The sequence below is a fragment of the Erpetoichthys calabaricus genome, chromosome 2 (genome assembly GCF_900747795.2).
Source record: "Erpetoichthys calabaricus chromosome 2, fErpCal1.3, whole genome shotgun sequence".
NCBI lineage: Eukaryota > Metazoa > Chordata > Cladistia > Polypteriformes > Polypteridae > Erpetoichthys > Erpetoichthys calabaricus.
In genome coordinates this window covers 64607887-64622554 of record NC_041395.2, presented here as the reverse complement: position 1 = coordinate 64622554, position 14668 = coordinate 64607887, and the positions used below count along the sequence as shown (strand labels likewise).

At 35.8% G+C, this 14668-nt stretch overlaps 1 protein-coding gene across 1 annotated transcript in view; it reads left to right on the top strand.

Moving 5' to 3' along the window:
* zdhhc13 (zinc finger DHHC-type palmitoyltransferase 13) overlaps window positions 1-14668 on the top strand; it is a 52163-nt gene that overhangs the window by 13489 nt on the left and 24006 nt on the right. Inside the window, exons 6-10 of the mRNA XM_051922997.1 lie at window positions 650-714; window positions 1624-1786; window positions 5417-5542; window positions 7391-7524; window positions 14480-14582. Of these exons, the coding sequence (XP_051778957.1) occupies window positions 650-714; window positions 1624-1786; window positions 5417-5542; window positions 7391-7524; window positions 14480-14582 (591 nt within the window). The remainder of the gene's footprint in view (window positions 1-649; window positions 715-1623; window positions 1787-5416; window positions 5543-7390; window positions 7525-14479; window positions 14583-14668) is intronic.

Sequence of the window (14668 nt, the reverse complement as noted above, 5' to 3'; positions counted from 1 at the left end):
TTGTATGCCTTACTTGAATATTAATGTAATTATCCACTTAATCATACATTGTTGCTTGCAATTTGAGCAAGAATAAATTATTATATTAATGATTTAACTAAAGCATTTAATAGTACACAGTACATAAGAGAAACATGATATTAGAATTGATGTTCTGCTGCTTCACAGCTCTACAGATCATTTTCCCATGTTCTTATGAGTTTTCTAATGTTACTCAGGTTTTCTCCAATATGCCAAAGGCATATTTAGTATGTTAATTGGTATCTATAAATTGGCTTAGCTTGAGGGAGTAAGTTTGTGTGCAAGTGTTCAATTCTCATAGACTGGCACCTCAGTGTGTGTGTGTGTGTGTGTGTGTGTGTGTGTGTGTGTGTATATATATATATATATATATATATAATATACTGTATATATATTTATTATCAGTGCAATTGCTGTACAGCATTTACAACTTTTCTGTTTTTGTTTGTACCTTGTTATTAAATTAATGGGGTACATTTAATAATGTAAACCTTTATTATCAAAATGTTGACCCACTTAGGAGACTACCAGAAATCAGACTGAAGGCCTTAATTTGTGGGATTTAAAGAATGAAATAAATAATACTCAGTAAATTGTAACTCATGGAAAACAATGTGTTTTTTCACAGAATATTGACACTCCAAACTTATATGGACAGACTCCTTTAATGCTAGCTGCACACAAGGTCATTGGGTAAGAGTTACAGTTCTAAAGTTAAAAAAATTAAATTAAAAAATAAAATAGAGTATGATAGTTACAAGTTAAACAGAAATACTCAGCCAAGTGTTTCATTGGTATTTGGTGATGCTTTGTTTATAAAGTATAATTTGTCACATGTAAATGCTCTTTTGCGATTTCTTCTGTGTTGATGTGCTCTTGGACAGATGGTAATCCAAGTTGTTGAGTCAGAAATATCATGTTGAATGCTCAGTAAAGTCAGAATTGCAACTCAGAATATTTGAACAAAACAAAAATACCCAAATTGTCCGAATTGTGACCTAACGCTGACCATTCATCTTAGTCAATTGTTTAAAATAAAACATATAACCTAGTCAACCAAAAATGCCATTGTGTGCTCGAAATGCATTTGGAATGAAGTGAAGTGATGTTTATTTTGCTCTTTATTTCCACAAAAAAATGCCATTTATCTTTAATTGCTTTTTTGGCAGACCAAGTAACAAATCAACAACTATCTCACATTTTTCCAACACTCTGACAGCAAAAAAAAAAACCACCTGAATGCAGTGAAATGGGAAGGTGAAACGATACAACTTAGAGCCCCTAATTGTCCAAGAGCATAGGAACGCTACATTCTGTAATATACCTATGATTATGTGCCTTTTTGAAATTTATACTAGGGTAGCGTCAGCATTCATCTCCAAAAAATGTGAAAATAAATATACTTATAGAACATATTTTAAAGTTAAAGTTGTATGTTAAGTTAAATGTTTTATCTTTTAAAAAAGATTTTAGATATTTAAAAAAAAATCAGTGTAATGATCAAAGTAAACATAAGTAATTATGTTTATATGTCGATAATACAGTATAAGGCCAATGTATGTAAGAATGAGTTATATTTCTGTCCTTGTTTTTACTTTGTAGACCAGAGCCAACAAATTTTCTTTTGAAGTTTAATGCATCAGTTACTGCTGTAGATAAGCTACACAGAAACACAGCTCTTCATTGGGCAGTTTTGTCAAAAAATGAAAATGCTGCTCACTTTTTGCTTGAAGCAGGAGCTAACCCAGATGCAGAGAATGCAAAGGTATGAAAAAAATTAATTTAAACATGCAGCTTACTCTTTCCACATCATATTGCTCTATAACATGTTTGTGAATCATTGTACATTATGTCTGTATTAAATAAAAAATTATCATTTTGCCCCTTTTAATATGAAAATGTTTAATTAAAAATATATTATTAAAGAAAAATTATATTTTTCATAGTAGACTTGTGTTCTGGTTTTGTTAGCATGAATGGAACACAATGAAATGGAGGATGCTATACATTAAATTACTTGCAGTAATACTATTTGACCTGAGAGAAAAATAAATGCATCTATATATATATATATAATATATATACAGTGCATCCGGAAAGTATTCACAGCGCATCACTTTTTCCACATTTTGTTATGTTACAGCCTTATTCCAAAATGGATTAAATTCATTTTTTTCCTCAGAATTCTACACAAAACACCCTATAGACAACGTGAAAAAAGTATACTTGAGATTTTTGCAAATTTATTAAAAATAAACAAATTGAGAAAGCACATGTACATAAGTATTCACAACCTTTGCCATGAAGCTCAAAGTTGAGCTCAGGTACATCCTGTTTGCCCTGATCATCCTTGAGATGTTTCTGCAGCTTAATTGGAGGCCACCTGTGGTAATTTCAGTTGATTGGACATGATTTGGAAAGGCACACACCTGTCTATATAAGGTCCCACAGTTGACAGTTCATGTCAGAGCACAAACCAAGCATGAAGTCAAAGGAATTGTCTGCAGACCACCGAGACAGGATTATCTCGAGGCACAAATCTGGGGAAGGTTACAGAAAAATTTCTGCTGCTTTGAAGGTCCCAATGAGCACAGTGGCCTCCATCATCCATAAGTGGAAGAAGTTTGAAACCACCAGGACTCTTCCTAGAGCTGGCCGGCTATCTAAACTGAGCAATCGGGGGAGAAGGGCCTTAGTCAGGGAGGTGACCAAGAACCCGATGGTCACTCTGTCAGAGCTCCAGAGGTCCTCTGTGGAGAGAGGAGAACCTTCCAGAAGGACAACCATCTCTGCAGCAATCCACCAATCAGGCCTGTATGGTAGAGTGGCCAGATGGAAGCCACTCCTTAGTAAAAGGCACATGGCAGCCCGCCTGGAGTTTGCCAAAAGGCACCTGAAGGACTCTCAGACCATGAGAAAGAAAATTCTCTGGTCTGCTGAGACAAAGATTGAACTCTTTGGTGTAAATGCCAGGAGTCAAGTTTGGAGGAAACCAGGCACCGCTCATCACCAGGCCAATACCATCCCTACAGTGAAGCATGGTGGTGGCAGCATCATGTTGTGGGGATGTTTTTCAGCGGCAGGGACTGGGAGACTAGTCAGGATAAAGGGAAAGATGACTGCAGCAATGTACAGAGACATCCTGGATGAAAACCTGCTCCAGAGCGCTCTTGACCTCAGACTGGGGCAACGGTTCATCTTTCACAAGGATAACGACCCTAAGCACACAGCCAAGATATCAAAGGAGTGGCTTCAGGACAACTCTGTGAATGTCCTTGAGCGGCCCAGCCAGAGCCCAGACTTGAAGCCGATTGAACATCTCTGGAGAGATCTTAAAATGGCTGTGCACCGACGCCTCCCATCCAACCTGATGGAGCTTGAGAGGTGCTGCAAAGAGGAATGGGCGAAGCTGGCCAAGGATAGGTGTGCCAAGCTTGTGGCATCATATTCAAAAAGACTTGAGGCTGTAATTGCTGCCAAAGGTGCATCGACAAAGTATTGAGCAAAGGCTGTGAATACTTATGTACATGTGCTATCTCAGTTTTTTTATTTTTAATAAATTTGCAAAAACCTCAAGTAAACTTTTTTCACATTGTCATTATGGGGTGTTGTGTGTAGAATTGTGAGGAAAAAAATGAATTTAATCCATTTTGGAATAAGGCTGTAACATAACAAATTGTGGAAAAAGTGATGCGCTGTGAATACTTTCCGGATGCACTGTGTGTATATATATATATATATATATATATATATATATAGATATATATATATATATATATATGTTATATCACATAACTGGTCAAACTTTGCTATCTCTTGTGTCTGTGAGTTTGCCAATAAATCTGACAGAAAAATAACATAACTGCTGGCTGTTTTCCATTCGCTTCCATACCATTCAAATATTTGTTGTTTGTACTTTCATCAAATTTGGTGTATTTTTTATGTTATAGTAATAAACATTAGTTTGATTTCAAAAATTGCACTAATTACAAAAGGTAGTATTTGCTGATTTGATTTCAGCACTTAAGTATTCTGTTTTTATTTGATTATAAAATGGATGCACGTTTAGATGGACAACTGTAGTCATGTTCATTATAATCAGAGGATATATGCGAGGCCTTTATCATTTCAAATCCCTCATTTAAATACATTACACTACAAGTTAAAACTACTTCTTAACTGAATATGTACTGCTGATCAAAGCAAGTATGAATCAGGTATTTTTTATTTCTAAACCAATTCCATAAAGGAGTAAAATTTAATAATGAAAGCTTTTCTGCCTTAAAAAGTCAGAAGGATTTTATGTAACTCCAACTGGTTCTCTCTCTCCTTCTCTCTGCTTTTGCTTGCAGCTCCTTATTTTTTTTTGTGTTTCCACCACAAAACTCCTTGCATAATCTTCCAGATAGACAACCACTGGTCTAAAGCATTATGAAACTATACATGATTTGACAGAATTTGGGAAGCAGCAAATTAAATGGCACCATTTTGTAAAATGTAAGAAATATGGCAGTCAAAATAGTAAGAAAATATTGTAGAGACCTCAGGGTCCAGACCTGGGTGGAGCACACTCCTCAGGTGGCCACGGAATACTGAAGAAACTGACCATTAAACGGCCCTGAGAGCAGGGTGTAGTAGGGTTGCCCAGACACAGAACTTGGAGAGAATTTAAGATGTGTCTCCCAGCAACTGGTCTGCTAGCAAACCTCAGATTTATACCCTAGGTTTCGGTCAATTCAAAGAGAGTTTGGGGAATAGTGTGACATAGGGGTTGCCTTTTACTCTGGGTGAATGGAGTGAGGTGGAGCCGGGTGACATGTATGAGTGGACAAAGGGACCAAGCAGCTGGGAGCACATGTTGCTGCTGCCTCACACTAGCAATCGACATAAAGAGTCATCTCTTGCACCACCCGGGTTATTACAATATCTTGTACAAGTATTTCTGCATTAAATTACATTAGACTGCATACATGAACACTAGTAGTGTAAGTCTACTTCTTATGTAGTGAAAGTGTGTAATTAAAATATGGGGTACAACAACTTGAACAAGGGTCCAAGTGCTACATAACTGTAACGCTGCCCACTGTGCCTTAGTACCACCCCATGTTAATTGCACTGTCATGTAACGAACTAATGTAGCTGCCTCTGTCTTCTTTTCTCTGGAATAGAGACCATCTCTTCATATCACTAGCTACAAAATTCTAGTAGATTGATTTATTGATATCAGTCACATTGCTGATTTCATATTTGTAATATAAAGAATTTAATTACTGGTATTGATTTTTTTTTAGCCAGAATGTTCTTTAAGTTAACATGTTCTACTTGTGCGTTAACTTTACAGTCAGTAACTGAAAGCACTTCATTTCAATTGTATTTCTGTGATTCATTTTTATAGGGAGAAACACCAATTGATTTGGCTCACCAGTTTCGGAATCCCTTGATGCTTCACATGCTAACACATGTGAAGAAGGAAAGAAGCCACATACAAAATCCCTTTGTGAAAAGGCTTCAGAAATACAAGGTATGTAAAAGGAGGATGTTTTCCTAGGCTTTACCGGACGTCAGGGGGTGGGTATGCTTGAGTATGACTGCTTCTGATTAAAATGTAAATCTGTACAAGATTGAAGGAGTATACACTAATTATGGATATTGTCAACTGAAGACTTTTCATAATTGACAATAAATTTCAAAACATAAAGTCTTACTGTTAGGTTCACAAAAATATAGTGACTTTGAAGTGGCAAATAGTACATTCGTATTATTCCCAGACAATTGGGAGGTCAAGTGGCAGGTTGGCTGGGTGCCAGGCTTAGCTTTATTAATTTAATACTTTTTAAAATGGTTTGTGCTTCTCTTTAAAATGTTGACTGTTGTATTTCAATAAAGATTTGACGATATAGAGTATTAACTGTCTTAAGTAGGAAGCAATAAGTAAAAATCAATCTGACAAGTAAAAATGGTTTTCAAGTCCCATACTATTGGTAATTTAATAAATGTATGATTGTGAGCTGTTAAATGCATGTTCCTCTTAAATAAAAACTGCATGTCGGCCAAAATTAGAAAAAACTACATTTGGAAAAGGCCTTTAAATTCTAAACTTTGTATCAGTGAAAGGACATAGACCTTGTTAAAAACAAATCTTTAACATTAATTTTTTTTAGCCTTTCATAATTTTGATTCTGGGATGTTGAACCATTTTAGCCATTATGAATGTAATGAGAAGTCAAGCAAAATTAACTAAAAAGATTACAATATGCAAGCTTTCAAGGCAACTCAGGCCCCTTCTTCAGGCAAGATGTAATACAGAAACTGGAGTTCCCTGTGTTTATATACACTCTAGGACAAGTAAATTTGGTTCACATAGCATTAGGAAAGAACAAACTTTCACCCGTGTCTACATCTGTGAAAAATATTCTTAGATAAGTATGCAAATAACCATTTTTTAAAAGTTGACGATTGATTAGAGATCAGTCAGGCATGGGTTAAAAAGCAGTACGAGGAACCAGAAGACAATTGTAATCTAACAACAAGCAGAGTTCATAGGCAAAAAGAAGTGCAGGCAAGCTGGATGGAAGACTGACAATATGTCTCATTGTCTTCAAGTATGTGATTCTCTAATCACTTTTACCTTTCAAAAATACCTTTCAAAATTTTGAAGACTTGTTTAGATTTTCTATTCATTTTTCACAACTGGAACACAAACAGATTAAGTGACTTGTTCAGGTTCATATGGTCAGTCAGAAGGGGGCCTTGATGGAAATTAAGGTGAAGTGAATTTTAAGACTAAAACCAAAAAGAAAAGTTGTGGGAACCTGGAACAAACTTTGAAGTCCTGTAGTTGAAGCAGAAACTTTAACAACATATAAGAAGTACCAGGATGTAACATTTGGACAGCTTAGCTATTAGCTAAACAAACAGCTTAATGTACTGAATGATCTCCTCTCGTTTGTGAAATTTTACATGTTCTTATGATTAAGTTCCTAACTTTATACATAGGTCTATTAATTATGTGTTAAGTGCTTTATTCAACTTTCACTTTTTGCCGTTTATTGTATTTTGTGCATGCACAGCATTTACTAGGATTCATAATTCATTCGTTTCATGCAATTTTATATTTTAATAAATAAAGCACCTACCTAGCAATAAAATATAGACATCATCAATCTATCAGTTTTACCGTAAGCATACATCTTGGACTTAATTATATGTTTGTGTTTTGCTGTCATAAATACATAAATGCTGTATAATAAAATAAAAATAAAATCTTAGTTCAGTGTTTAGCAAAAATGTTTAGATTCTAATTTTGTGGTAATTATGTGGTAATTATTTCTAATTGTTTTCTAAGCAAATATTTTAATTTCTTTTTCAGTTCTCTTTTATGACAGGACTCTGTGTTCTTATGCTTTGGACTGCAGGATACATAGCAGACATGAATACAGAATCTTGGTTGCTCAAAGGAACTTTATTTGCATGTTTGTTTGCCATAGTTAATCTTGCTACAAGGTATGTAAAATATTTAATTTGGAAAAATAGCTAAAGTATTCTGCTATACATTATCTAACTTGCATCTCAGGTTTTACTGTAATTACATCTTTTCTATTTAAAATGATACATATTCTATTTAAATTAATTGCACTAATATTTAAATTAATTTCAATTCAGTTTTTTTTGTATAACATTCTTCACTGTTGCAGAGTGCTGTAAATGCAATACTGTAACAAACTTAACTAATTAAGTATTACTTAATGAGTATACATAAAGACACTGATATGTTTTCACTGAAAGGAAAAGAAAGCAGTTTGAAACTGAATCACAGAAATGTAACTGAACAATAGCAGCTCATTAATTTTATCATTGAACAATTGCCAGTTTACAACAAAGAAGAGAAAAACAGAAACAGTCACAGTTTAGCTTCATCTCTCCATTCACCCATCCGTTATTTAACCTACATAATACATTACGGAATCAATGGAAATCTGGGTACTACCCTGTGAGCATTGGGATGCAGGACCTCGCCCTGGATGATACACACTCATACTGACACTTGCTCATTTGGGCCAATTTACAGGCACTGCATAACCTATCATACATATCTTTGAGATGCTTGGAGAAAACAATTGCGACCTTGAGTAGAATATGTAAGTGCGGTACAGGCATGCAGGTTAGTGTCCAGGGTGAGAACTGAACCCTCATACCTAGAACCACGAGGCAGCAGTTCTAACCACTGCATGACTATTAATCATTTATTTATTCTGATTAGAACAGTTACAATATTTTTACCTTCACTTATTTACACATTTATTATTAGCAAGTACCTATTCATTTTATCTATGTATACCCATAAAATAGATTATCCTACCATTTTAAATACCAAAATTAACTGTATACAATCAATAAATCAGATACGTAGATCAACGTTTTTAATTATTATTTTTTCTTTGCTGCGGGTAATCAGTGTTCTGATGTTTTTGCATTTGTAACATTATTTTTCATGCTCCAGTTATTTTTTCCTCTCTGTAGGTCTAATAGAAGCTCACCACCTTCTCCAGTCAACAACAACAACATTTATTTATATAGCAAATTTTCATACAAAAAGTAGCTCAAAGTGCTTTATCTAAATGTGTAAATCTAAATGTGTAAATCATGTATAATGCAAAGCTGACTGACTCATTCACCATCCTGGTGTAGATCACAGTGTGTGGATTCCAGCTTCCCTTGGATAGTGCATAGCCAGTTTACACTGTTTCAACCAGTTTCCTCCTCCCAGCTAGCTGATATAGTCATACATTTGACACCTTCCAGTTATACCCTCAATATTTTCATTGCACACCTGTTTAAAGATTCACTCATTCAGGCATCAGTCCACTTGTTTTGGCCGTAATTAATAACTGTTTAAAAGTGGGGGAAATGCCTGACAATTTCAAGCATGCAATTGTTCAGCCACTACTGAAGATTCCACGCTCTACCCACTCTGGATTCCACTATGCTTTCAAATAATAGGCCTATCTCTAAGCTCCACTTCCCATCCAAAATTATGGAAAAGATGGTTTATGTGCAATTACCGTCATATCTGGAAGAAAACAATCTGTGTGATGTTTTTCAATCTGGTTTTAAAATACTTCATAGTACAGAATCTGTTTTGCTGAAGGTGACTAATAATGTTTTATTAACCTTCGATTCGGGTCCTTGTGCTATTTTAGTCCTGGTGAACCTTAGAGCAGCTTTTGATATGGTCAAGTCAATATGGTGGACCATGGGGTTCTGTTAAAACAGCTTGAGTGTGAAGTTGGCATTCAGGGATGTGCATTGAAGTGGTTTGTGTCCTACTTAAAAGGTAGATTCAATGTCGGTTAATATAGGTGATGATTTCTCCCAGCCAGCTCCGTTCATACAAGGTGTACCACAAGGCTCTATTTTGGCCTGCTTATTATTTGCCTTATATCTGCTCCCTTTTGGGGTCCATATTTCAAAAACAGGCGTCAATTACTATTGTTATGCTGATGGTACCCAGCTTTATCTTAAAGTTAGCCCTGACATTGCTTCATCTGTAAAAAAGCTGATGGAGTGTGTTGATGATATTAAACTTTTAATGGTGCAAACTTTCCTCCTACTGAATAAAAATATAATAGAGGTCATTATCTTTGGCCCTACTTCTTTTGCTAATGAAATTGGCAGTCCGGCTCGCTGACAGCAAAAATTCATAATGATGTCAGGAACCTGGGTGTCATCTTTGAGTCGTTACTAAGTTTCAACCAACAAATCTCTATGGAGCTAAAGTCCAGCTTTTACCCACTGTTGGCAGATCTCAAAATTAAAATCCTTTCTTTCACAGAAGGATTTGGCAATAAGGATTCATGCTTTTATTACATCTTGACAAGATTTTTGCAATTCCCAATATGTGGGATTGCCCAAATCCACCTGTTGCACCTTCACCTTGTTCAAAATGCAGCAGCTAGATTTCTAACCAGAACTATAAAAGGAGAACATATCTCACCTGTTCTGGCCTCCCTCCATTGGCTACCTGTGAGATTTTGGATTGATTTTAAAATTTGATTGTTTTTAAGGCTTTGTACATCCCTCAAATACATCTGCGATCTTCTTCATCCCCTCTCAGGGCCCTCAAGGGCTTTGAGGTCATTTGCTCAACTATTCCTTGCAATTCCAAGATCACGACTGAAGTCTAGGGGTGATAGGGCTTTTTCAATTGTTTCTTCTAGGCTTTAGCACAATCTGCTGCTCCACATCAGATCTCCTTCTATTGAGGTTTTTAAGACTCGGTTAAAAACCCACTTTTTGTTCTTCCAACAACTTCTGCCATCTTTAAATGTGATTTTATAAATAAATTTGATTTTGTCTTCAAATACCCAAAATCTCAAAATTTTTTTGACAGATTTAATTGAAATTTGGGAAAGTGACAGAAGAAAGAAAATTATCCAACACATGTTTTTTATTTCTCAATATTTGTCAGTAATAAAGCTTTAGTGAGTGGGATATCTTAGTCAGCATGTCCTTTTTTTACAGCTGAGTGCTGAGGCTGCTATGGCACAGAGAAATGAGGCATGCAGTTTATGCAGAACAGTGCCACTCTTCAAGCTGACACTATAATTGCACAGAAAAATGAGTGAGTGAAAAAGGAGAGCAGCCATGCACTGGAAAAAGAGATGAGGTGGTGAGCTTCATGAAAATATAGATGTGAAGGATAGTTAGGTGAAACTCAACAGACATGGTTAGAAAGTGGCCTCCTTGGTTAAACACAGCACTCTTTATTCCATTGGCTTCAACTTACTCCTCGCATTGCAGTGTAAAATACATTCAAATTCAATCCTGACTGAATTGTCGAGTGCTCTCATATACATAAACTTCAAAGAACAAGAAGTGTGGGGAATGGGGCTTCTTGATGGTAAAATACATGTAACATTGCAGAGAACTGGGGTGTTCACTTCAAGTGAACATTGCTCCAGTTCTAACCGCAGAAACAGAGAAGTGCTGCTACAGTGTGCCAACCCACTTCAAGCCCTGAATGCAACATAATCCGGGTAGAGACTGCATGCCTCGGTTAGTTTAAATGCTTGAATACTGTAACTAAAGCAGTTCCCCACAGACAGAACATTTGAGGTGGTGGACACTGTACATAGTTAACGATATTATTTCTTTTCACATGTTATTATCTGCACATTACTTAAAACGCTGAGTTCATTCCATTGCCCACGTAAATGTGTAGCCTGTAAATGTCAGTGCTTCATGGAATAAGTTTATGGAAACCGTCATTCAGTGCATATTGCTGTTGATCTAAACCCTCCAAAACTTTGTAGCAACACAAGATTACACATCAAAACATTATATTCATATCTAACTGAAGCTACCACTTTTACATGATCTGCTACAAGGTGAAGTTATATTTCTACCCAAACATCTCATTATTCTTATTGATAACCTGTTTGAATTCAAAAGAATACGGTTTCCTCTAAAGTTGTGTTTTGCAATGACCATCAACAAGTGGAGCGGAGTGGTGGCTCTGAGGTTAAGGATCTGCGCTGGTATCCCGAAGGTTGCCGGTTCGAATCCCCGTCAGTGCCAAAAGAGATCCTACTCTGCTGGGCCCTTGAGCAAGGCCCTTAACCTGTAATTGCTCCAGGGGGCGCTGTACAATGGCTGACCCTGCGCTCTGACCCCAAGGGGTATGCGAAAAAAAAACTAACAAACACTGTTGTAAGTCGCTCTGGATAAGAGCGTCTGCTAAATGATGTAAATGAAAATGTAAACAAAAGCCAAGTCATTAGGAAAAGCAGGAATTGATCTATGGCAGGAATGTTTTACTCATGCACAATATGTAGTATGTTCATGGTGGTGCAGTGGTAGCACTGCAGCCTTGCAATAAGGGGACAAGGGTTCATGTCCTAGGTCCTTCCTGTGTGGAATGTGCATGTTCACCCTGTGTCTGCATGGGTTTCCTCCAAGTGCTCTGGTTTCCTAAATTGGCTATGGTCCGTGTGTGTGTGTTTACCCTGTGATGGACTGGCGCCCTGTCCAGATGTTGTTCCTGCATTGCTGCCCTATGCTCGCTGAGTTTGACTCCAGCTCACTAGACCCTCCTCAGAATTAAACAAGATTGAAAATGCTATGGTATATTCAAGAATAAATTGATCCAGTGAACTAGTAATTTTAGCCCCTGGGAGGTAAAAAAAACAAATATTGTACGAAGAATAATACTTACGTAGTACTTTTGATACATCCAGTTAGCCCTCAGCACTATAACCATGGCCTATTGTCAATGTTAGCTTGCTAAAATACTGAACATATATGTAAACCTCATGTGTTATTTGTTAATTTTATTTTACTTGTTAATCCCACCTTTTGCAGTCCTACTCATAGCTTGTAACTCATATACACCAATTTAGAAGATTCAAAGTGGAACTGTACAATGAAAACTGACTATGATGTTACATTTGGGCAGGTAGGGCATTCCATTTAATATGGCATTGGGTTTTAAACAACAAAGCTTACAATTCAACACTCATCTCCAAATGATTGTGTTACCCCAAGCAATTGGTAACTAGTGATTAATTCCTTAAGATAAATAATTAATTTTCTGCCTGGTGACTGTCTCTATAGAGTTTGTATGCTCTCTCAAGTGTCTCCATGGGTTTTTGTTTCCACCCACTTTTCAAAGACATCCACATGCAGGTTAGGTTAATTGGCCTTTCTAAACGGTGTTGATATGAAAGAGCATAGATGTGTTCAACCCATCCAGGCATGATTTCTGTTTTGTGCTTGGCTGTTGCTAGGATAGTTTTTTTTTTTACTCCCTACAGCCGTGAACTAGATTAGATAGGTAATAGAAATGGATAGATGAATGTATAAATAACAATCACCTCCAAAGACAGAAAAAACAGAAGTTGTCAGTTGTGCTGTATTTGTAGCCAGGTTTGTTAAGTGCCTTCATTCTCTCAGCTCTTTCTTCAGATTTAAAAGAGATCTTTCCAAGATTAGAGGCTCTATCATGCATTTCCTTCCACACAAAGGCCTTCATTATGGCATTATTGCCTTGTCTCTTTAATAAAGGGTGCACTTTGTCTTGCAAGCACATAAATGATGGAGTACTACTTGAGCAGTATTGCATATTTTAAACTTATCTCAAGAGTAGCCATAGGAAATAATACAACTTTACAAGATCAACATTTAATGAACCAAATATCACTGCATTGCACAATGCTAGAATTGAAAATAAACTAGTAGATTCTTACCTAACTTTACTTAACATTCATTTCAAATAAAAATTCTGTAAGACTTCACATATTTCCTGTTTAAAGAAGTGAACATACCAAACTGATCTTGTGAAATACAATTTATGGAATACTAAAACAAGCAGTATAAATGTTTAGAAACTCACTTTTCATGCGATCTGGAGGATGATTGAAAATGAACTAAACTCTTCCAGCCTAACAACAAATGCATAAACTTAACTTAAAAACTAATCATTTTTCACTTGTGGTTGGCCTATCCAGATTAATTACAACAGGATACTTATTTCATATCATGATAATGTCTGCACTAGGGTGAATGGTACATTTTCAGGATAGTATATGATATGCATGTAATATCCTCCAATATGTGCTGGCTTAAAACATTGAGTCCATTTTAGTTTATCTTTATGTAAAGATCTTTACTGAGTGCTCCTTCAGATTTGCAAATATAATAAGGCAACAGTAGATAACTTTACAACAATAACATGCATTTGAAATCTTTTAAAAGATCTGTATGCAATTATTATGCAGTGAGCATACATGTATTTCAGATGTATGGTATAAATATGGTACTTGTGTAAAATGGCCTTCTTGAATTCCAAAAACATTTTTAATAACCCTTTGCACATTCACATTTTTTCCCATCTGCCATCTTAACCAAATTCCAGTCGTTAGCAAAAAATTTAAAAAATGGCAGCAGGAATTTTGTGTATTGCTGAGGCTTGATATAAGTGAAATCACAGTCATTCTCATTCTTTTCAATTGTAGTTTTAATCAATAGTTTGGAAGCTTTACACTTAATCATAACTTTCATTTTTGTTTGCTTGTGATTTTTTTCAGGTGTCCCTCCTTGCTATTGTGTAACACTGTTCAAATTATTTGGAACAGTATGAAATGTTTGCATGTGTTATATTTATTTTATAGAATTTATTGATGTAAATTTTAATGTTTTTAATCTTCTCCTCTTTAGATACTTGTTAGTGACAACAGTAAGCTGTCTGTGCCATTCAAAAATAACGTGTTGGGCTAGAAAGGAACTTTATAGCTTTATCAGTGCTGTAAATGTATTTACTGTTTTGTTAGAGGTATTTTGAATTTTCTGCGTCTAACACAGAAAAAGAAATGTCTTTATTCGGTAGTAATACATAGTTTTCAGAATGCCTTGCTTTATATAGCTAAGCTTTTGCAGTAAATATCAAATTGATTTTTTTTAGGTGGCTCATCAATGTTCATATTCAAAACCTTGTAGTCCCTGCATTCCTGCTGGCATCGATACTGTTGATGTTTCTCACCTGGTTCATTTGGTTCCTTCCAGATATCCTTTTGATCTCAAATACATGCATAGTAAAATATGATTGATTCCTGTGGGCTATAAAGTAAAATGGGATTGTAATATTTAATTT